Source organism: Ictidomys tridecemlineatus, chromosome 1, assembly GCF_052094955.1.
Source record: "Ictidomys tridecemlineatus isolate mIctTri1 chromosome 1, mIctTri1.hap1, whole genome shotgun sequence".
Classification (NCBI taxonomy): Eukaryota; Metazoa; Chordata; class Mammalia; order Rodentia; family Sciuridae; genus Ictidomys; species Ictidomys tridecemlineatus.
In genome coordinates, this window is record NC_135477.1 from 216,441,185 (window position 1) to 216,467,027 (window position 25,843).

A 25,843-nucleotide genomic window follows, 5' to 3' on the forward strand; every position below is an offset into this window, starting at 1 on the left:
AATGTCACTAAAATGAACTAATCACAGAGCTCAAGTCTTTAATAGTTTTGAGGGTGCTATTTCCTTTAATAAAATAAATGAACTTTCACATATATGGGGAAAAAAAGACCTCTGAGCAAAAGACACAATTACTTAATTGTAAAAAACCAGCAGCTAAACATTAATAAAAAAATAATTAGTCACTTTAATCCTACTTAATTGAACTACTCGAGTGGGAAACAAAGAAAACCTTGCTCCCTTGTGTAAAAAGTGGAAAGACCAAAATCCCTGGGACAAAAGGTAATGTCATATTCTTATTGCTTTCTGGGCTTAGCCTCTGTGAGAGGTGAAGAAAAGGAAGGGAGGCAAGAGCCTTGGAGAAAAGAAGAGGTTTCATCAGTGTATGATTGCTAACATTTATTGAGCCATCTACTGTAGGGAGAAACGAGTTCTCCTCTATATTGAGAGAAGGAAGAATAGAAGTTGGGAAAGAAGAGGTGAGACAAGAGTTAAAGAAACTGAAGCTCAGAATTACAGAGCCTGCCCTAGAGAATAAAAACTGGCCAAAAATTGCACTCCTGAGGACCCAATGCAGAGACAACAGGGCTGTGGCACTGAAAGAGATGTTCAATCATTCATGCATTTTTCATTCATTCAATAAATACATACTGAACACCTACATTTCAAGGCTCCTTATTATTTTTTTAAATATTTATTTTTTAGTTGTAGTTGGACACAATACATTTATTTTATTTACTCATTTTTATGTGGATCGAACTCAGGGCCTTGTGCTAGCGCTCTACTGCTGAGCCACAACCCCAGCCCAAGGATCCTTATTCTTTTTTTTTCTTTTTTTTTAATTGGTTGTTCACAACATTACAAAGCTCTTGACATACCATATTTCATACATTAGATTGAAGTGGGATCCTTATTCTTATGAAGCTTTGTTGGGGGACAAAGAGGAGGATAAGAAAAGGAGATAGCTTGCACTAATGCCAGAAGTCAAGATAGAAAAAAGCTGGGTTAGCACCAATGGCCATTATTTTGGTAATGCTTAGGGGTCCTTTCCTATTTTCCCATTCACTCATTCATTGGTTCATTCATATGGTAACTGAGCACACTATGTGCCAAAGATAGAGAGACAGCATTTACCCTGTGCCGGGAATTTACAGTCTAGGGAAGAAAGGTAAAAAAGTAACTAAATTATAATATGATAAGGTCTGTGATAATATTAAGTAAAGAATGTTATGAAAATGCAGAAGAAAAGCCAGTATACTGATGATTATACACAGAGTAGGGACTAGGGGGTTAGAAATGACTTCTTGCAGAAGGTTACACTTGAATCTTAAATTTTGGGGAAGAAATCATAAAATTGAGAAAAGGGAACATTCTAGGAATAAGTAAGCATGTGTTCAGAGGGATGGAGTAGTAAAGCAGCACAACAAATTCAGGACACTAAATGTTTCCTACAGTATGCATAGATCAGAACATGCTGACTTTTGTAATGCAATCTGAGAATTTTTAGATTTTATCCTGAAAGCAATGGAAAAACATCTGGGACTTTGAAGCAAGAGCAGGATTTCCAGATAAAATACAGGATGTTCAGCTATATTTGAATTTCAGATAAATGTTTGGTATTTGTCATAAATATTGCATGGGACATACATTTAGTTATTATTTATATGAAATTAAATTTAATGGGGTGTAGTGTGTTTCTATTTGCTCAATCTGACAATCATGGACAGCAGATTTACATGTTTATACCTTATTTTTAAAAAGATGACTAGTAGCTGTAGAAAGTGGATCAGAAGGAGGTTAAGACTAGACTAGAGAGATCAGATAGAATATTACTGCAGAAATGTAAGTGAGCAATTCATTAGGGCAGGAACCAGGGCAAGTGAGATGGAGAGGAAAATATGGAATGTTAAGACATTCAAAAGGAGAAAGGTCTTGGTCACCAAGTATTATAGAGGTGAAGATCAGGATGAGTCTATTTCTAAGGAGTGATGATGGATAATGCCATTAGCCACAGTAGGGAATACAGAAGAGGAGGAGAAGTTCCATTTTAAATATACTAAATTTAATATGTGTATAAGATATCTAAGTATCTTGTATCAAACCATTAGTTCTTTCTTTGTAGCCAAATTTCTGAACACTTCAGGACTCAAGAAGTTCTTGAGGACTTAATTTTTGGCCCTGTTCTTTTTTCTTTTTTTTAGTTGTAGATGGACACATGCCTTCCTCTTATTTTTATGTGGTGGTGAGGATTGAATCCAGTGCCTCACACGTGGTAGGCAAGTGCTCTGCCCCTGAGCCACAACCCCACGCCCCTGGCCCTGTTCTTTTTGTTTGCTCTCTCCCTGAGTAACTTTCTATTTCACAAATTTCATGTCTCCACATGCTAACGAATTTCAAATTTATACTTTCAGGCCTAACTAATTCCTAAGCCGCAGAGCTATAAATCCAACTATTGAACTCATTAGATTTGGATGTCTAATAGACATTTTCATTTTTAATATGTTCAAAGACCACTGAGACTCCAAGGGCTAGCTTAAGGTTGCACAATTAGCCTACACTTGAAATAGTGCTTCCATTGCATTCTCTACCATTCATTATTTCCTTGTACAGTTCTCAGCAAGATAGCACACCACAGGACCCAGTATAAATAATGCTTGGCTCCAGTGTTCCCTGACCCCTAGCAGCTTTGCCCTATTTTACTTGGGCCCTTTCCTCACATGCTAAGACACAGACAAAGTCCAAGGTAACATCCCCCTTCACCACCACAGATGAGGGCCTTCCAGCTAACTGGCAGCCCTAAAAGTTAATGATCATTCTCTCAAAGTATTCTCTGTGATGTTATTCAGTGCACATGGGCAGGGAAGGAGGAGGAGGAGTTGTTGCTTTATGACAAGACAGCCTCAGCTGTAAACCACTTTAGCATGTGCGCTAGCTGCAGAGAGAGCGAACTTGCTAGTGGTTTCTCAAGGCAGCCCACATCCAGTGACAAGTGAGACAAACAGGGGCATAAAGGCCTCTCTTTTAACTAGAGGTTAAGAGAACTATGATGGATAATACTTGCTCCAGAGTTTCCCACTGAGCTTTGCTGGGGCTGCATTACAGTCTGACTTTGTCCTCTGTTTCTACTTCCTTCCTCTTTCCTTTAACCAGGATGCCTGATAAATATCTTGTACCCCAACTCTGTCTCATGTCTGCTTCTAAAGAACCCAATTTTGACAAAGCTCCAGATGACCTGCCTACCTCTCCAATCTCATTCCATTTCAATTTCCCTTTGCTGAATATACTCTAGCCTCACTGGCTTCTTCTCTGTTCTTTAATCACACTACTGCACTTCATTTGGCCCTTTTTGCTTTCTGCCTGGAAGGCTTTTCCTTTAGTTCTTCACATGGCTAGATGAACCTAAGGGCAGATTAACAACTTAAAAGTATTCCCTCTAAAAACTGGAACAAGACAGGGATGCCCTCTTTCACCACTTCTATTTAACGTAGTCCTTGAAACTCTAGCTAGAGCAATCAGATGCAAGAAATTAAAGAGATACGAATAGGAAAAGAAGAACTCAAACTATCAATATTTGCTGATGACATGACTCTATATTTAGAATCATGGGCCCTTCCTCCCTTTCCTCACATGGTAAGACACAGATCCAAAATATTCCACCAGAAAACTTTTAGAACTAATAAATGAATTCAGCAAAGTAGCAGGATATAAAAACAATATACGCATAAATCAAATGCATTTCTATACATAAACAATGAATCCACTGCAAGAGAAATCAGGAAAATCACCACATTCATAATAGCCTCAAAAAAATTAGAATACTTGGGAATCAATCTAACAAAAAAGGTGAAAGATGTCTACTATGAGAACTATGGAACACTAAAGAAAGAAATTGAAGAAGATTGTAGAAGATGGAAAGATCTCCTGTGCTCTTGGATAGGTAGAATTAAATAGTCAAAATGGCCATACTACCAAAATTGTTATACATATTTAATGCAATTCCTATTAAAATCCCAATGACATTCTTCATATAACTAGAAAAGCAATCATGAAATTCATTTGGAAAAATAAGAGACCCAGAATAGCCAAATCATCCATAACAAGAAGAGTGAAGCAGGAGGCATCACAATACCAGGCCTTAAACTATACTACAGAGCTATAGTAATGAAAACAGCATGGTTTTGGTGCCAAAATAGACATGTGGACCAATGGTACAAAATAGAAGACCCAGAGCCAAATCCACTTAAGTAAGTTATCTCATACTAGATAAAGGTGCCAAAAACATACACTGGAAAAAAGATGGCTATTCAACAAATGGTGCTGGGAAAACTGAAAATCCATAGGTAGCAAAATGATATTAAACCTTTATCTCTTACCCTGCACAAAAATCAACTCAAAGTGGATCAGAGACTTAGACACTAGAACAGAAACCCTGCATCTAACAGAAGAAAAAGTAGGCCCAAATTTTCAACATGTTGACTTGGGACCTGACTTCCTGAACAAGACTCCTAAAGTGCAAGAAGTAAAATTAAGAATCAATAAATGGGTTGGATTCAAAGTAAAAACCTTCTTCTCAAAAAAGGAAACAACCTATAATACGACGAGAAAGCCTACAGAATGGGGAAAAAAAAAATCTTTACCACATGCAACTCAGACAAAGCACTAATCTCTAGAATATATAAAGAACTCAAAAAACTTAACATCAAAAAAACAAATAACCCAATCAATAAATGGGCTAAGGAACTGAGCAGACACTTCACAGAAGAAGAAATACAATTGACCAACAAACATATGAAAAAAATATATTCATCATCTCTAGCAATTAGAGAAATGAAAATCATCTCACTCTAGTTAGAATGGCAATTATCAAGAATACAAGCAGTAATAAGTTGTTGGTGAGGATATGGGGGGAAAGGTGCACTCATACATTGCTGGTGGGATTGCAAATCGGTACAACCACTATGGAAAGCAGTATGGAAAAAACTCAGAATAAGTTGGAAAGGAGCCACCACTTAACCCAGTTATTCCACTCCTCAGTTTATACCAAAAGGATTTAAAATCAGCATACTACAGTGATTCAGCCACATCAATGTTTATAGTTTTCGGCGGACACAACATCTTTGTATGTGGTGCTGAGGACTGAACCCAGGCCACACGCATGCCAGGTGAGTGCCCTACCACTTGAGCCACATCCCCAGCCCTAATTTTCTTTTTAAACATTTTTCTGATTAAAGACAAATGTACCCTTTTAATAGCAATTTCACAAAATATATAAAAGCATAAAGAAGAAAATAAAAATCAACTTACCATTCAAATAACCATTATAATTCTATATTTGTTTCCCACCCATGTTGTTTTTTAAAAACATATAGACTCCTTTATTTTAAAAATACCTTAAAAATCAAACTTACATGGTATATTTTATAATTTTCTTCCTTTTAAAATTCATTCTCACACAATATAAAGGTTAAACATATAAATATGACATTAATCTGGAAATAGGCTAAGCCAACTAATTAGATTCACACTTACACCTTCATTGCTAATTGTGATAACTTGTTTGAACAAGCCTCCAAGGATTTATTAGCTAGCAGCGATTATCAATGAGAGATAATGTACTTAGATTTTTTTTTTGGGGGGGTACCAGGGATTGAACACAGGGACACTTAACTACTGAGCCACATTCCCAACCCCTTTAATGTTTTATTTAGAGACTCACACACATATAAAATTATAATTGTCTTATAATTGTCTTAAAATAGAGACACAAATAAAACAGCAGTAAATATGATAATTGTTGTTTCCTGTTTAAGAAACTTCCAAATTGTAAAGTCTGCTAATAATAAAGAAAACAGAATAAACAACTGATTCAAATTATCCTGGCCCCCAAACAGATTAACCACGTTCTTGGGAGTGGAATTTTTTTCACTGGATCATACTCATACCTTCCTAACCAGGAATTTGAAGACTCAAAATTCCTGACCATTCAAAATCCAATGGTCTTTAAAGCAAGAAATAGAAGTAAAAGTTACTTATAATCTGTGGTATTGAATTACATATTTAGTAGGAAAGAAAATCAGTGCTCCTAAATGAGGTAAACTACACGTAAACTGTTAGGCCAAACCATGCTTGTTCCTGAAGAATTAATATCAGGATCTCTCCAGTGTCTGGGCAAATTATATATGACATCCCAGAAGTTCATTCCACTAAGAGGATTTTGGTTACAAAATTTTTATACACAGCTGATAACACAAATATAATCTTAAGAATATTCCTAAGAAATATTTCATTTTCTGCCTTCAGATTACAAATAAAAATACCTTCAGATTACAAAGTTAGTTGGCACGTTTAATTTAATTACCTGGTACTGTCCATTTACATTTTCAGTTTATGTCTGCTAAAGATAATTTTGGGTGAATAAGTGATCTCAAGCAAAACAAAATGGGGAGAGGGAAACAGAGAAGGAATGAAAGTCAAAATAAATATGTGCTTTAGAGCTGGTCACTGCTCTGGGCCCTGGGACTTTCTGAGGAGTCATGTTAAAAGTCTCTGAACTGTTTGCCCAAGGGACAGAAAGGAAGCTTTCAGGGTTTATTTGTGGTACTGGGGATTGAACCCAGGGGTGTTCTACCACTGAGCTGCATCCCCAGTCCATTTTTTTTTTTTTTTAAATTTTGAGATAGGGTCTTGTTAAGTTGCTGAGTGTGTCACTAAATCGTGTAACTAAATTGAATTTGGAATCCTCTTGCCTTAGTCCTGACTAGTTGAGATTATAGGCATGTGCAACTGTGCCTGGCAGAAAGGGAGTTTTCGTCCAGTAATTCCTTTCCCTCGTTGGTCAAGATGGCATGTTAACCCTCTCATACTCCACGTCCTTTCCCTCAGACATCATGTGCTACAGTGTTAAGAGAGGAAAGTGAAGTATACTCAGTACAGCTGTGGTGAGGTTATTCCTGTCAGCAGTTGGTTGCTGCAGCAAGACCGGCGGAGAAGGCAGAAGAGGCAGGTGAGGGAGGGCACAAGAGGCATCTGATACGGAGCTCCTATAACCTTGTATTTTTTTCCATTAGGATAGAAAATTTAAATCATCCTGAATTATAGAAAAACATTTTTAATAAATATATTACATTTAAAAAACTCAAATATGTTTAATTGTCCTGAATACTATGAAAAGACAACAGAGGCAACTCTTAGGTTATACAATATGAAGAAAAAAAAATAGAATAAAATTTCACAGTAATTTCTGCAAAGCAAACATTCTAAATAATATAACATTATTCTCAAATGTAGATTAATTAAAAACGGTTCAAATGAACTTAAAATTATTTATGAACAACTTCACATCAAATTAGAATTCTTGTGGACAAGTGGAAATGATAGTAAAAATAAAAGCAGCTATCACTTATTTAATACTTATTTTGAGCTAGAGTTTGGCTAAGAACTTTATTTATATGGATTCACTAGATTAAAAAATTACTCTCAAAATTAGTAATTTTTAAACATTTTGGACTGTGAGCCTTAGTGAGTACACCAAGGTCTTCAGATGAAAGGCTAGAGACCTGGGGAAGACCTGATGTTGCATTTTGAGTCTAAAAACAATCTGCAGGGGGTTGGGGATATAGCTCAGTTGGTAAAGTGCTTGCCTCGCATGCACAAGACCCTGGGTTCAATCCCCAGCACCACACACACACAAAATAAATAAATAAAAACAATCTGCAGGTGGAATTTTGTCTTCCTCAAGGATTCTTCCCTTAAAGCCTTCAACAGATTAGGCGAGGCCCACCCACATAAAATACAAGGTAATTTCAATGTTAATCTCATCTAAAAAATACTTTTGCAGCAAAATCTAGAATAGTATTTGACCAAATATCTGGTACATGATCTCACCTATTCTGCCATTACATTTTACACAACTAGTTACATAAACATGTTCATGTAACACATATTCTTAGTAAACATTTGTAGGTTTATATTTTCTCTTACATATTACATATTTTACTTTATTAAAAAGAAAAAACAGTGGCCTGAGGTTGTGGCTCAGTGGCAGAGCATGTGCCTAGCACATGTGAGGCACTGGGTTCGATCCTCAGCACCACATAAAATAAATAAATAAAATAAAGGTATTGTGTTTATCTATAACTACAAAAATTTTTTTTTAAAAGAAAAAACTGTAACCCACTAATTTGATTTCATAACCTACTAATGAATCACACTGATGGAAAAATCCTGCTCTCAATAACACATCCATTTATTCATGTTTTAGAATACAGATAAAGAAATGCATTACAGTGACACCAGAATATGATCTCTCTCTCTCATTCGTATGTGTGTGTGTGTGTGTGTGTGTGTGTGTGTGTGTGTGTGGCAGTGCTGTGATTGAAGTACTGCTAGGAAGGGCACTACTATTGAGCTATAGTCCCAGTGCCAGAATATGATATTTGAGAAGGAAACTGAGAACATACAAGATACAATGAACAAATGTATGTCAGGACCGGGTGCAGTGGCACATGCCTGTCTGTAATCTCAGTGGCTCAGAAGGCTGAGACAGGAGGATTGCAAGTTCAAAGTCAGCCTCAGCAAAAGCGAAGGCACTAAGCTCAATGAGAGCTGACTCTAAATAAATACAAAATAGGGTTGGTTTAAGAGGTTAAGTGTCCCTGAGTTCAGTCTTGGTACCCCATGCCCCCAAATAGTCAGAAAATAAAAAAATGCCTAAATTCTTATCACTATAGGAACACCATATCTTAGCTAAAGAGTATAGTGTTTTATCACTATTATGATAAATATTTGAGAATAAAATCAGGCAATGCCTAAAGATAAAATAAAATCAGAGGCAATTAAATATGGCTTGGTATTCTACAGGGTATACAATCAATACAAATCAATATGATTTTCTTAAATAGCATTATTTTCACTATTAAAAAATGAAATCACATACAAGTGATTAGTTGCATTAAAAAACTGTAAAATATGGAGAGGTTAAGAAAAAAACACAAAAATGTGGTGAGATAACTGAGAAAAGTGCACTTTAAGTTGGGTATGGTCGAACTCATCTGTGATCCTAGCAACTCAGAGGCTGAGGCAGAGGATTGCAAGTTCAAGGTCAGTCTTGGTAACTTAGCAAGGCCCTAAGCAACTTAGCAAGAGCCTGTCTCAAAATAATAAAATAGAAAAGGGCTTGGGATATGGCTCAGTGGTTAAGCATCCCTGGGTTCAATGCCTGGAACTAGAAAGTTTTTTCAAAACTAAATAAATGAATAAAAGGGCTGGGTATGTAGCTCAGTGGTAAAGTGCCCTGGCTAAAAAAAAAAAAAGTGTACATAAAAAATTTAAAAAGCCCTAACCTCACTTTTAACTCTTAGCCTTTTCTCCTCTGGATCAAAGCCCAGTTTTAACACCTAAATGAGACTTGTCTTAGTGAATGAGTAGCTTATTGGTTAAGAATATAGACTCTTAAGAACTCAAAACACTCCAGTGACTCACTTTCACTTCTTACATGTTTTTCTAAAAATTTTATATTCTCTTAGTTTTCACAGAGCTAGAAATCAAGTCAATGCCAAAGAAAGTTATAGATAAAAGTTTATAGATAAAACACTTAAAAACCTTTTAAGTGTTATTATGTTCCAAACATTTTTCAAATTTGTTCTTTTTATATGTACATGGTAGTAGAGTGTATTTTGACATATTGTACATGCATGGAGTATAACTTCCTATTGCAGTGTTTGAACACAATGTGGAGTTTCACTGGTGGTATGTTCATATATGAACATAAGAAAGTTATGTCCGATTCATTCTACTGTCTTTCCTATTCCCATTTCCCCTCCCTTACCTTCATTCTTCTCTGCCTAATCCAGTGAACTTCTATTCCCCCAACTTCACCCCTTTATTGTGTGTAGCATCCACATATCAGAGAGAACATTTGTTCTTTGTTTTTTTGGGATAGGCTTATTTCACTTACCATGATACTCTCCAATTCCATCCATTTACTGGCAAATGCCATAATTCGATTCTTCTTTAAGGCTGAGTAATATCCCATTGTGTATTTATACCACATTTTCTTTGTCCATTCATCTGCTAAAGGGCATCTAGTTTGGTTCCATAGCTTAGCTACTGTGAATTTATCTGCCATAAAAATTGATGTGGCCACATCAACATATGCTGATTTTAAGTCCTTTAGGTATATGGTGAGGAGTAGGATAACTGGGCCAAATTGTGGTTCCATTCCAAGTTTTCTGAGGAATCTCTATACTGTTTCCATAGTGGTTGCACCAATTTGCACTCCCACCAGCAATGTATGAGGATACCATTTCCCTACATCTTTGTCAACATTTATTGTTACTTATATTCTCGCTAATTGGTAGTGAGATGAAATCTCAGTATAGTTTTAATTTGGATTTTTCTAATCGCTAGAGATGTTAAACATTTTTTTCATATATTTGTTAACTGATCACATTTCTTCTTGTGCCAAGCACTGTTTTTATTCATTATTACTACAGTTGAGTGAAAAGAGCAGAACTGAAAAGAGTAAGTGTATCACAATGACAATTATGTACTAATAAATGCATGGGTAAATTAACTTGTTAAAATAAAGAATTGTGGAACCAGCCATGGGACTTGGGGCAATGTGTTAAGTCTATTTTGGAAACATTAAGCTATTGTTATATTAACATTTTAATAAAACAAAGGAAAAAAATCAAGTAAGGTCATAGAACTGGCCATGTCAGACAGTCACAAAAGTGCTCAACAGTTCAAATGGCAGGTATACATTGCAAAGCGTTAGGCACTTTTGATTAGAGACAACCACCGTAAAACTGGGCACCAAAGACATTCCTTTGTGGTTGGTAGTAAATCTTTCAACTATGTTGACTTTCTTGAGGAGGTGGAAATACCAGAAGGTAATAAATATGGCTGCTAGGCAAGCTAAGCGTGTACCCCTTTCCAGCTCTGTATCTCAGAATGACTCTATTAAATGATGTTCCTGGTACTTGCAATAAGATCCAGTTTCTGAAGGCAATATATGAATATTTTTTCCCTGCAACTTTAAAGTATAAGACTATTTTAGATTCATAGATAGAAAAATGATACTTTAAACAGAATATAAATATAATTTAATAGTGTTCATCAAATCTATCTAGGACAGGTTGGCATGTACAATAGAAGTCTACAAAGAAATTATGTTAGCTGTTAAGCATGTGCTAGGTATTTGATGATAAGCAACTGAACAAATAATAAACCTAATTAAGCACTATGACTTCTAAAAAGAATCCCAGAAATTAAGCCACACTGATTTGTTTTTGTGCACACTGGCTAGGATAATTCCTTAAGTGCTTTGATATATCATTTCAAATTTCAAGTATCTCATTCTTCACTTCATTCTGAATATCTTATTTTTCAATTAGGGACCCAACATGAATCCTTAAAATATATGATTGCTTTTTAAAAAAGACTATTTATTGTGTAAGGATAAATATAGCTAATAATATATACCTTTGTACCCACCATTCAATTTAAGAAATTAAACTCTATGGATAAAGTCCTCTGAGAACCCCTTCTCCCAACATTCTCCTTCCTCAGAGGTAATAACTGCCCTAGTTTATTAACTATCATTTTTCATGCTGTTTAATACTTTTACTATAGTTCTGTGTATCCATAGGCAACAACAGCAGTGGTTTTCTTCATTTTTGTGCTCTTATTTCCTAAGACTTTTGAAAAACTATATAACATATTGTATACTTCAGTTGACACAAATAATGCCAAAGGATGCATTTCTAGTTTATTTTATATTGAATAGATGCTTTAAGTATCTATCTATATCTATTTTGTTGAAGCCTTGGAGCTTCAGTTTAGTTTATTCAATTTATAAAAATATAACCATATAACTTAATTGGCAGAGTAGTCGTCATTGTCAAAACCAATCATCCAAATCTGACTTACTCTGTCAGAAAAAACCTGACTTAATTTTAAAATTCAAATAAATGTGTTATTATGCAGCTCAGTGACAATTTTCTCACTTGTGAATTTTGATTCTAAATTAATGAATGGATGGCTAGGTAGACAGATAAGTTCTAAGTCATGGAGCCTTGCCATGAGTTTGTGGCCTAGATGAAATAATGTGTTGCCCCTCTAAGAATTTTAATTGAGGCTTTCTCTGCTTTGTTTTTAAGGGACTCTTCCTCAGGTGAGTTCAGTCTCCAATAGTCTCTTTGGTGCCCAGGAGATTTTTAACTCCATGACAAGGCATCATAGTAATATTTAGTATGGACAGGGATAAGCTTTTCTTTTGAGAAGTGGGAGATAGATAATTTTGAAAGTCAGAAATGAGAACTGGAAGACCAGAAGGTTCTAGGGCAGATAATTTTTCATAAAGACTGCATATGGAAAGAGAACATGGAAATTGATTTCTTTAATGCTACTCATACCTGTATATCTACAGGAAGTCTTTGTGTAATCAGTTATACAGGTACCCTGCTTGAAAACCACCTATCAGTAGCAGGGTTCTCAACCTAGCATTCATTTGCCCTCTGTTTTTGTAAATAAAATTTTACTGGACCCAGATACTCTTACTCACATACTGACTATAACTGCTTTCACACCAGAATGGCAGAGTTGAATAGTTGTCATAGAGACCATTTAGCTGACAAAATCCAAAATATTTACTATCTAGCGTTTTACTGAAAAAGTTTGACACCCCTCATCTAATAGTATTGGCTATGTTTTAAAAAATTCTTTCCTTTGAAAAAATCAAAGTTACATATTTGTATAGCTTGTAGGACCATACAAGGCTTGTTATTAAAAAATCCTGTCACCGTCCCCAAAGCAACTACTTTATATTTTTTTACCTGATGCTTATTTGAGGCGGTGGGGTAGAATCCAGGGCTTCATGCATACATGCTAGGCAAGCACTCTACCACTGAGTTACATCTCTAGCATTTAACTGATGTTTATAAGGTAAGCTCTGCTCTTGAACATTCTGTAATAGATAAATAATATCCTTACACTATTACTTTATTTTTCAGTTTTAAGCATTGCATATTAATTTCTTACTATTGGAAATAAGAATTTACCCAATTCTTCTTGTTTTATAATACTTCCAATGTAGTTATAGACCAATTTCAATAATTATGTTATTATGAGTAAACACGATAAACAAGTGAGCCACACAGCACACTAGGATTATTTTTCTTTTTCCTAGTCAATTTTTTCTTGGAGTTAATAAATTAATTTTGTTTATTTTCTATGTACCTACCTATAATTCAGCCCCATTTTATATTTTTGGATTTATTAGGTTATTAATAATACTACTCTATTAATTAATAGAGTATTAACTAAATACTTTGTATTTAATTTCATTTTTTGGGGAAAAAAATCTCTCAAAGACACTTCTTTCCCATGCCCTCTGGTCTGGTTGCCCTGGTACTCTAGTACCCTTTGCCTAAGCTCAAGTTTTCTTTCTTAGATCTCATTTCTTCCTTTTTCTTTTTTAACTTCCCAAGCAAAGGTTGTAGGAAATAATTCTATGAGACTGTACTTGTAGAAATGTGTTCATTCCACACTCAAGCTTAGATGGTATCATTGGGTATAGAATTCTACTCCAGCACTCACTACTGAGCTAAATGCAGAAGGACTTTTCACTGCATTATCTTCTAGCTTCCAGTGTTGTTGGTCTTCTAATTTTCTTTTCATTCCCGTTTTCCATCTCTGTCTTTCTGCCCTACCTTATAGGAAATTCCTTCAGTATAAGCTTCTAACCCATCCATTAAATATTTCATTTCTATTATACTTTTTTTCTAAAGTCAGGGTCTAATCCAATGTCATGAAGATTTGGACCTACTCTTTCCTCTATTAGGTGCAGGGTCTCTGGTCTAATTCCTAGGTCCTTGATCCACTTTGAGTTTTGTGCATGGTAAGAGATAGGGTTTTAGTTTTATTTGCTGCATATGAATTTCCAGTTCTCCCAGCACCATTTGTTGGAGAGGCTGTCTTTTCTTCAATGTATGTTTTTGGCTCCTTTGTCTAGTATGAGATATCTAAGTGTATTTATGTGGGTTTTTCTCTCTGTCTTCTATTCTCTACCACTGGTGTCTATTTTGGTGCCAATACCATGCTGTTTTTGTTACCATAGCTTTGCAATATAGTTTAAGGTCTGGTATTGTGATGCCTCCTGCTTTACTCTTATTGCTAAGAATTGCTTTGGCTATTCTGGGTCTCTTATTTTTCCTAATGAATTTCATGATTGCTTTTTCTATTTATATAAGGAATGACATTGGGATTTTAATTGGAATTGCATTGAATCTGTATAGTACTTTGGGTATATTTTTGTGGGTTTTGATCTTTCATTTTAGATACTTTCCTCAGATTTTGGACAATTCTCTTGCCACAGATGAGGCTTGTCAACTGTTTCACTGTAATATAATTGAGGTTTTAAGTCCTTCTTGGCTGATCAGAGTAACTAATACATTGACCTGGGGCATAATAGCCTGTTGTAGGGAAAAATCTGAAGGTCTCATTTTCAGTATGTATGTGTTAATTAATCCCTCTACTTCAGAGCAATACTCTTCTCTCAGATTTGTCATGAAAACAGTACTGCAAAGTCGGGACTGATTTCTATTCCCCAAGAAAAAACATAGTTTTCAATTGCTTTTAGATTAGAGACAGTTGCCTTGTTGCATGCTATCACAAAGGGAATTTAATAAAATCTTTATTTTTCTCCAGGAGATTTAGCATTGATATAATGTTTTTATTTAATATATGGTTCATATTCAAACTTCACCAATTATCCCTATATTGTTCTTTATAGCAAAGTTTTTTCCCCATTCTGGGATTACATGTTACATTTAATTGTCATGCCTCTTGGTCTTAAGTTGTTTATGACACTGATGTGACAGGTCTGGAATTTTATGGAATGTCTCCAAACTTAGGTTTTTCTGGCTGTTCCTCATAATTAGATTAGGGTTTTGCATTTTTTTTTTTTTTGGCGGAGGAGAATACTACATGAATGATTTCTTATTCTCAGTGTCTCAAACAAGTTGGCACCTAAACTGTCAACACTGCCCTACTTGGTAAAACTTTTGACTACATGATTAAGATGACAGCTGCCAGATTTGTCTACTAGAAAGGTCTCTTTTCCCCCTTTGTAATTAATATGTAATGTATAGGGAGATGCTTTGTGATGAATAGTCTGTTACTCCAAAGAATATGAACTACTGGTTTTAGTAAATGCTGATTTTCACTGAATCAATAACTGCTTTAAGGGGGAAAATGGTGATTTTCCAACTCTATTATTATTTCTACATTTATTGGTTGGCATGTAAGTGCCTCTAAAGTTTTTGACCAAGACATGTATTTTAACAGCAATTCAACATTACTTTTGGAGTTTCCTGGCACTGCCAGTTGCTGAGCATTTTGAGGTTCTGGTGGCTTAATCTGGGTTACTTCTAGGCTTTCTTTTCTGCCAGATTAGGATTCATTATGTTCAGTTTTGTTAAAGTGGTTAACATTTGTCCACCTACTTTCTAGCATCTAAAACATTAGTGCTCTTTTTACCTCTTTGATTTTTCTTTTTGACCTTGTAGGTTCAGATCTTTTCAAAATAAATCTCTTTCTTGTCATTTTCATTCAACTTGAGAAATTAAACTCATGTGTTTAAATCGCCATTCTTTATTTGAAGGCCACTATTCTTTCTCCACTTTGAAACTTTATAAATAAATGGTATACAGTATGAAATCTTCTGTAATTTACTTTTTTCCCCCTCAATAACATGTTTCTGAGATTTAACCACATTGATACACACAGCTGTAGTTCATTCTTTTTTTTTGGTGGTGCTGGGGATTGAACCCAGGTCCTTGCTAATACTAGGCAAGCACTCTACCAAATGAGTGACATCCCCACCAGTTCATTCATTTTTTTTTTTTTGTGGGGGTGGTACACCAGAGCTTGAACTCAGGGGTATTCCACCACTGAGCCACACCCCAGCCCTATTTTCTATTTTATTTAGAGACAGGGTCTCACTGAGTTGCTTAGATCCTCTCTAAGTTGCCGAGGCTGGCTTTGAACTCCTGCCTCAGCCTCCCCAGCTGCTGGGATTACAGGCATGTGCCAGTGCACCCGGCTCACTTTATTCATTTTAAATGAATAATGTTATATCCCAGGATATGAACATGCTGCAATTTTCTGATCAGTTTCCACTGCATTCCTAAAAATGATATTGTGAGGTTTTGGGTGGAGGTATAGGGCCCGTTTTTTCCACGAGAACATACATTCCATCTTTGTAATTTAAGTCAGTAGGAAAGCAGAATTTTACACATACATAATATCAGTCTTAAGACATTTTAATCCTGTAACTTACAAACTAAAATAAGCCTAATAATACGGAGCACAGAGAACTCAATAAATGTCAGTTACTTGGTGACAACACTGAAATAACCCTTACAATTCAGAAAAAGATTCCTCTCTGAATGTTAAATTGCAAGACTGACATATTATAGACTACAGCAGAGATATGAAAAGAGTAAACTAAGAGAATAGCTGCAGGGCTGGCAGCATTTGACCATAATATAACTACTATCGTAGTGGAAAAAAAAAAAGTCAGTCAGAATGGGGAAGCAAAGAAAAAAGGAGAACCAGAGACAAATGCTGATAATCCATAAAAACAATGTCCCTGGGAGCAGAAGCCTTAAACAAGCACCTGGTATTTCTTTCTATTCCATTTCACATCTAGCTATTCCTAGTATGAAGAGAGATTTCTGGAAGTGTAGCCAATGCTATTTCCACCACTATGGGTTAAACTATCTCTGATGTGAGATTGTTTCAACCGGCATGGTGAGCATGATATGATTAAACTTTTTACTTCACTTTCTTCCTTCCTTTCTTTTTTTGGGGAATGGGGGTGAGGTACTGGGGATTGAATCCAGGGTTGCTTTTCCACTAAGCTACATTCCAGCCTTTTTAAAATTTTGAGACAGGGTCTCACTTAGTTGCTTAGGTGTTGCTCTAAGTTTCAGAGGCTGGCTTTGAACTGGCAATCTTCCTGCCTCAGCTTCCTGAGTAGCTGGGATTACAGGTGTTCACCACTATGCCAGGTAATTCTCCTTACTCTAATTTAATACTCCCTAAGCAATCTACTATGCTTTTCTCTTTACCAGTTTCAGTTCTTTCTTTAAATCAGCATATTGGAATTCTAGCAACCATCTGAAATTCACATGCATTTTAGTACCTATGATCACATCTTTATGAGCCAAATCATCGTGGACTTGGTCAAAATTGAGTCCATATTTGAGAATATGGTCAAATAAACAAGCACATGATGTGTGGTCTACTCAATTACCCCAACCTTTCCTTAGAATATTAGCACAAACTCTATTCACTATTAGTTTCTTGAATTTCTTCTTCTCCTTTTATGTAGTATGTATATTAAAAACAAAGCAGGCAGAGTTCAAATATTGCAGGTTTCCCTTTACTGTTTGTAAAACTATTACTAGGAATATATTCTTTTGATGCTCCTTATTATAATGGCTACTAACTTTTAGCCACAGTGTACAGGTAACATGGGTGGAAGTTAATCTGGGGTTAGAAATTTGAGAAAGAATAGAACTCTCAAATGATTTTGAAAACTAACCAGTTTTAATAGGTTTACAAGAATAAGAGTTTTTTTCCCAATGATTAAATATAAGAATTAAACATAGACAATTGCTAAGATCACAAAGAGACAACCAGACATGATGTCTTACCAAATATTTCCTACATTCTTAACAAAAATAACAAACAGGAATATCTAGCTTCTGGATTAGACTATCTCTGTTGTGATACTTCTGGAAGAAAGATGACTCAGGAACATGTTGAGTTGTTCCAAGAACATAAGATCAATAATCAGACTTTGGCAAACTCTATAGGACAAATGGGCTGAATTTTTCAACATATAATTTGTAAGGATATAAAAGAAATGGAAGCAGAAACTATAAACTAAAAGAAATTTAAAATAAGTAGGGAGTTTTCAAAAAATGGTCAAGTACATATAGTGTACTTCTGTGCAATAAAACTATTTAAAATGTGAGGAAATATTACTATAAAAGTCGTTTCAGGGTTGCTTTTATGGGGAGAAAGAACTTGTGATTGGGATGAGGCACATGGTTCTGGAGCTGGCAAAATTATTTTTCTCAACTTGGTGGGACTTGCCTTATAATAATTCATTAGATGGTTTCACTTCTTTTTAGTTTTTTTTTTTTTTGGTATACATGGTTTATTTTACATTAAAAGTTTTTTTTTCCTCTTAATATCTTGGAAGCAGCTGGGGAAAGCAAGGAGCAGGTGAATCTGTGCGGTGTGGGAAAGTCAGCACAACTCACTTCAAGTAGAGAAGGGACTGTCTTTCATATACAGGAAGACTTTAGTTGAGGTTATGTGGTATAGAAAGTTTCTAGGAAAATATTAATAGTGAATGATAATTTGCTAACAAAAAATTAGAAATTCTCCTTCCTCCTGACCCTCTAAATAACAACGTGATTAATAATAGTACATTAGAAGGGAGGTAACATGAGAAAGCTCATTTTGGATAATCAAGAAGGATAACAATGAATGTCATGAATGGAATGACTTGGTCTCATTGTTCTGACTGGAGTTCATTTGAGGTACTGGAATTACCTAAAATTTACAGGGGTGGTACCTGAGGCTTGATTATAGCTTATATATAGTTACTTTGCATATCAATATTTCCATGGAAAAAGGTTTTCAAAGTTCTGGGGTAGGGGAAGCACCTTTTACTTTGAGAACAATAGTTCTTGTGATCAAGAGAAAGGGAATCAGAAGAGCTGCTCTATCCATTCTACTGCTGTCAACCTTTAAGGATACTTCTGAATCTTGGATCACATCAACTTCGTCCACAAAAATCCCTTGGGTTCCAAAGCTTAATGATAGTGAAAAGAAGGATGTGAGAAAAGAAGGTCAAGGCAAAAGCAACATACAAAGTTAGAAATGGGCCAAGAGATGTGTTCATTCAGATACTGGCCAAATGAATACTGACAGGGTCAATATAGGAGGAATGAGTGTTTTAGTCAGCTTTTTCATTGCTGTGGCTAGAAGACCTACCAAGACAATTTTAGAAGAGTTAAAGTTTATTTGGGGACTCATGGTTTCAGAGGGTTTCAGTCTACAGATAGCCAGTTTCCTTCCTTCGGGCTCAAGATGAGGTTGAACATCATGATGGAAGAGTGTGGTAAAGGGAAGCAGCTCACATGAAGATCAGAAAGTAGACAAAGACTCCACTTGCCAGATACAAAATACAGAACATCAAAGGCATGTCCCCAGTGATCCACCTCCTCCAGCCACACCCTATCCACCATCAATTTTCACTCAGTTAATCCCACTGGGATTAGTTCACTGATTGGGTTAAGGTTCTCATAACCCATTTCACCTCTGAGCTTTTGGGGAATACCTAATATCTAAACCATAACAATGAGCATGTAAGGGCAGAAATGCCAAGTAATGAGTCATCACTCACCAAGTCGCCACTCTAATACCCCGGCCTGCTAAAGTCCATTTATGTTGTCATTAGGGTTTCCAGGTGTGAGGGAAGGGTGAGGAGAGTGGAGGAGGGGAGTCTTAGTAGACAAAGGGGAATGTCTCTAGGTAGAAAGTCATACTAACAAACTTGGACACTAATTTTATGAAATAACATTTATTTCTTACAAAATAACTTTAGAACTCTTAATGTTATTGTTTCAAAATAAAAATAATGAAAAACTCATGTTTTTGAAAAGTACACAACATAGAATTTTATGCTTTTTATTATTTTTTTTACCACCAAACTATATTTTTAAAGTTTTAAATGAAATACAACTCAACTATTAAGTTGAGTATTATGCGTCACATGCTAGCTGTATGTTTTGAAATTTCTTTGGCTTTATGATAGAGTTCAATGGGCTGGGGCTGGGGCTCAGTGGTATAGCACTTGCCTTGCACACTGAGGCACTGGTTTGATTCTTAGCACTGTATATAAATAAACAAATAAAATAATGGTCCATCAGCAACTAAAAAATGTTAAAAGAAGTCTTAAAGATTTATGATAAGAGTTCAATATATAAAATTAAGGACAATATAAAGGCATGATTTGGATGAGACATGGAGATTCAGTGTTTCCCAAATTTTTCAGTTGAAACATGCCTATCAGCGGAGAACTCACAGGGTCCAGGGAAAATAACTTGATGAAAGTCCAAACTTCCTATAAAATGTTTTTATATTGCTTTAAATTTTTACTATTTCATTTTTAAAATTTATGAGAATTTTGTTATATTCCATAAAATGTACATTCATCTTATCCTAAATTTTATTAACAATATTAGCTAAATACATTGTATAAATATTTGTTATTATAAACTATTTTAAATTATTTTCTATGGAGCAAAATGAATACTCTGGGAAGATGCATTACACATTTTTTTTTTCTGAGGCTTCATATATACTTGAGAATATAAACCTCCAGTTTGGAAATATGGACTTATAAACACATTATTTGAATATTTTCCTGGGGTATTCTTACCTCCATTGTAGGTGGAACTTTTCTTGTTCGTCTTATCCAAGCTAGAAAAAAAATATTTAAATGTTAGTTCTCGTACTTTACACATTTTATTCACTCATACATGAGAAGTATTTTTTGAGCACCTATTATATATTGTTATAAAATTAGGGATACAGCAGGGAAAGAGCAAATGGAAGTCCCTCTTCTTCTGAGGCATATATACTAGGTGAAGATTGTTCAAAAAATAAACACAAAACATAAAATATCAGGTGGTGATTTGTGTCTCATGAAACAAATACAACTGTGAAGGGAAGATCAAGAAAGGACAGTTTCACATTTTTAAAAATCATACCTCATTATCACCTGAATTCAATTTAGTGTATTTATGGAATACAGGCCAAATAATAATATACTAAACTTCAAGGCAATATCAAAATTATATTATTCTAGAAATTTGAATTAGTTTTCAAATGATCGAAGAAGAGACTTGGAAAAGTTTCTATTACAAAGATTTCTCTTCTGATCTGTTCCAGCAAGCAGCTACTTCTTATGGTTAGGAAGCAACATCAGGCCTTAGCTCTCAATGTTTAGGAGACAAGCTGCAGAGGTAGAGAGCAGTCCATTTGTTAAGTGCCTGTTGGATACTGTGCCCTGTGCTAAATGTTTTATAGCAAAGGAAGGGAGCCAGACAGCTGCCTCTGAGGAAGTTATCAGAATCTTGTGGAAGACAGTATAGCACAGTGCTGTCCTAGAGTCAGATTTTCTGGATTCAAATATCAACTTAACATTGCTGTTTTACCTGGGGTAAGATAATTAATTTCTAAGCATCAGACTTTCTATCTGTAAAACAGAAATTATTGTAGTATCTATACTCCGGGCTTTTGTGAAAATTATATAATATAAATGGTTAGTTTAGATCCTGGCATGCAAGAATAAGCAAGGATGTTTAAGTTATTATTAGTATTATCTCTATTATTCAATACACCTACATGTCTTATAAAATACTCATAAAAGCAAAGATCAATAATATCTGCTTGCAGCCAGGGGCAGTGGTGCACACCTGTAAACCCAATGACTTGGGAAGCTGAGGCAAGAAGGATCACAAATTCAAGGACAGCCTCAGCAACTTGATGAGACCCTATCTAAAAACAGGGGTGGGGGGATGTGCTGGGAAGGTAGCTCAGTGGTAAATAACCGTGGGTTAAATTCCCCCATACTGCAAAAAATAAAACAAACAAAAATTGTTATCTGCTTGGTCTATGAGAACATATAGGAGTTTGACAAAACATACTGTAGGAAACAAGACCTTTAGAAAGTAGGAAACATTTGTTTTATCATTTTAGTTGACTTAATCTTCATTACAAAATTATTTCACAGAGTAATTAAACAACCTTCCCAGAATTTGAATCTAGATCTGATCCTGTCTAAAAACTATCTGTGGTCTACTAAGCAGTCTCTCAAACTTTAGTGCGAAACTTGCAAAGAGCTTGGAAGAATAATAGGTGTGACATTAACTATACGTCAGAAAATAAGAATTACTGACCACATTTTACAGATTTGGAAACTGAGGCACAAATAGATCAAGCAACTTGCTATGGCTATATACTTAGTGAGTAGCAGACTAGAACTCAAACCCTGACTGAATTGGCTCTAATGTCTGAGCCTTGTCCGTTTACCAGTCACTTTTTCTTCAGACCAGCTTTACCAGTCTGCCTTTTATTATTTAAGTATTAGAATCAGAACCTATTCTTGTGAAAAGCCTAGCACTAAAAGGTTATAGGCACAAAAACAACAACACTCAACTGTGGTTCTGGAATTAATTATTTATCCCTGCTCTGCTCTCTTGCCTGGGTCCCATACATGTATTTCCAATATGGCTCTAATGTTCTGTATTCTCTACTCTATTCCTGTTATCCTTTTCTGCATTTTTTTTCTCATTACCTTGGTTCATTTCTAGGCAAAACTTGAAGATATTTTATATCCCTTCTTAAGCTATAGGGTTGACAAGGGAAGGATGAATCCATGGGAGATTTATTTTCTACCACCTAAATGCCTTGAAAGAGTAAGCACTTAATAATATAGTTGTTGACTACTTCCATTATAAAAATATTTGTTGTAATAGGATTTTGACCTGTATTAGGAAATCTGGCTAAGAAACACAAACATTCCTCTGTCCAGTCCAAAATAAATGATTTATGAAACATTCCAGTTGCTTCTTTGTAGTCAGAATAAGTTGATTATCTCTGTGGTGATTTTTTTTCTAGAAAAGAGGCTTTAAAAATAATTTAGTATGAATCATATCTCTAAAAAATAAGCAATAAATCTTCCGTTTTCATTTAGATTAGAAAGTTAATTCTGAACAATCAACTGCTGGGCAAGGTTCAGTAAACTTTAGTCTACAAAACAAATTCAGTATACTGCTTGGTTTTACATTTTTAAAAAATTGGTTAAAAAAAAAAGAGTTCAAAAGGACATCATTTCCTGACACATGAAAATTATATAGAATTCAAAACTTCAGTGTCTATGAGGTTTTACTGAAACACAGCCATACTCCTTTTTATTAATAGCTGGAATGTACTACAACCACAGAGTTGAGTAGTTGTAACAGACCAATTGACTCACAAATCCTAAACTCTTTACCTTCTGGACCATCAAAGAAAAGGTTTGCCAAACCCAGTAGTAGAGCTATCCTAAAGTATGACCTCTTTAGCAATGACTATATATCTTGGTCTAAAAATACTTCAATTATCTAACATAACGATCATTATCAGGCACTACATTTTTGTAAACTAATGACTACCTTGTATTCTAGAGTCTTTAAATATATGCCAGTGGGTATAAGATCAAGATAGTACACTGGCTTAATGCATACATACTATTGTTATGAAAAACTCCTTCAAAATTAATGTGTCTTAATAATTAGTCTATAAAACATAATTTTAATTATCTTGTAAGGTTCAACACAGAAAAAAAAATTGAATCCAGATCATGGGGAAAGTGATCCTAAATACCATCTGCTCCCTAAGGAAAGACATTGGAGCTTCCTTTAGCTTCACTTTAAATTATCATTTAAAGGATCTTTGGTTTATCTAGTTATATAAAGACAACAGCTGAAATAAGTTTGTATATTTACGATTCTCCAATAACCAGGCATTTGAAATGTCTTGAGATGACTATTGATGTCCAGTACTATTTGTTATGTATTCAGTAAAGGTTACAGCTGGATATATTTAATGTAACCACTCATTTATATAATCATACCCACTTTCCCAACTACTCCAAACAACATATTAAATGTCCTCCTGAAGACTGGCAGAAGTTAGGAGGAAGATGGAACAGAAGAAAACATTAATATTAGATCATTACCTTTAAAAGCTTCAAAACAATCTTATTATATAATGATTTTGCTATTGCTAATTATATCTGTAAGATCGATCCTTTATCAGTCCTCATTATAATACAATCTCTGTGTAAAGTGAATTTAGCAAGATAACTGGACACTTTATGCCTTATGATTCTCACATTCTTTCATCAGTCTTCTTTTGCATTCTCATCAGTATGCATGGGATTTTCATTGAACTTTAATATTTCTATTGGAACATAACAAACCATAATGAGTGTAAAAGTGCATGTGCAAATTAAAGCTCCCATTAATCACTGAGAGACTAGAAGAAGGCATGAAAATACTTGATGAAGTGTACATTCTTCAAATCTCCATAGGTTCTATTTTTTTCTTTTTTTTTATTGTTGGTCGTTCAAAACATTACATAGGTCTTAATATATCATATTTCACAGTTTGATTCAAGTGGGTTATGAACTCCCAGTTTTACCCTGTATACAGATTGCTGTATCACATCAGTTACCCTTCCATTGATTTACATATTGCCATTCTAGTGTCTGATGTATTCTGCTGTCTATCCTATTCTCTACTATTCCCCCTCCCCTCCCCTCCCCCCTTCCCCTTTTTTCTCTCTACCCCCTCTACTGTAAATCATTTCTTCCACTTGTATTATCTTGTCTTACCACTCCTTTCCTCTTATATGTAATTTTGTATAACCCTGAGGATCACCTTCCATTTCCATGCGATTTCCCTTCTCACTCCCTTTCCCTCCCACCTGTCATCCCTGTTTAATGTTAATCTTCTTCTCAAGCTCTTCGTCCCTACCCTGTCCTTGGTTACTCCCCTTATATCAAAGGAGTCATTTGGCATTTGTTTTTTAAAGATTGGCTAGCTTCACTTAGCATAATCTGCTCTAATGCCATCCATTTCCCTCCAAATTCTATGATTTTGTCATTTTTTAATGCAGAGTAATACTCCATTGTGTATAAATGTCACATTTTTTTTTTTATCCATTCATCTATTGAAGGGCATCTAGGTTAGTTCCACAATCTTGCTATCGTGAATTGTGCTGCTATGAACATCGATGTAGCAGTGTCTCTGTAGCATGCTCTTATTAGGTCTTTAGGGAATAGACCGAGAAGGGGAATAGCTGGGTCAAATGGTGGTTCCATTCCCAGCTTTCCAAGAAATCTCCATACTGCTTTCCAAATTGGCTGCACCAATTTGCAGTCCCACCAACAATGAATAAGTGTAACCTTTTCCCCGAATCCTCTCCAGCACTTGTTGTTGTTGGATTTCATGATGGCTGCCAATCTTACTGGAGTGAGATGGTATATTAGGGTGGTTTTGATTTGCATTTCTTGGACTGCTAGCGATGGTGAGCATTTTTTCATGTACTTATTGATTGATTGTATGTCCTCCTCTGAGAAGTGTCTGTCCAGGTCCTTGGCCCATTTATTGATTGGGTTATTTGTTATCTTATTGTCTAATTTTTTGAGTTCTTTGTATACTCTGGATATTAGGGCTCTATCTGAAGTGTGTGGAGTAAAGATTTGTTCCCAGGATGTAGGCTCCTTGTTTATCTCTCTTATTGTAAGTTCCATTTGTTGATTCTAGTTGTTAACTCTTGCGCTATGGGTGTCCTATTAAGGAATTTGGAGCCCGACCCCACAGTATGTAGATCATAGCCAACTTTTTCTTCTATCAGACGCTGTGTCTCTGATTTAACATCAAGCTCCTTGATTCATTTTGAGTTAACTTTTGTGCATGGCGAGAGAAAGGGATTCAGATTCATTTTGATGCAAATGGATTTCCAGTTTTCCCAGCACTATTTGTTGAAGATGCTATCCTTCCTCCATTGCATGCTTTTAGCCCCTTTATCAAATATAAGATAGTTGTAGTTTTGTGGATTGGTGACTGTGTCCTCTATTCTGTACCATTGGTCCACCTGTCTGTTTTGGTACCAGTACCATTCTGTTTTTGTTACTATTGCTCTGTAG

General features: G+C 35.3%; 1 protein-coding gene across 1 annotated transcript in view; it reads right to left on the bottom strand.

Annotated features, from left to right (window-relative positions):
* Ndufaf2 (NADH:ubiquinone oxidoreductase complex assembly factor 2) overlaps positions 1–25,843 on the bottom strand; it is a 172,573-nt gene that overhangs the window by 9,351 nt on the left and 137,379 nt on the right. The window contains exon 3 of the mRNA XM_005319592.4: positions 20,525–20,565. Coding sequence (XP_005319649.1) covers positions 20,525–20,565 — 41 coding nt within the window. The remainder of the gene's footprint in view (positions 1–20,524; positions 20,566–25,843) is intronic.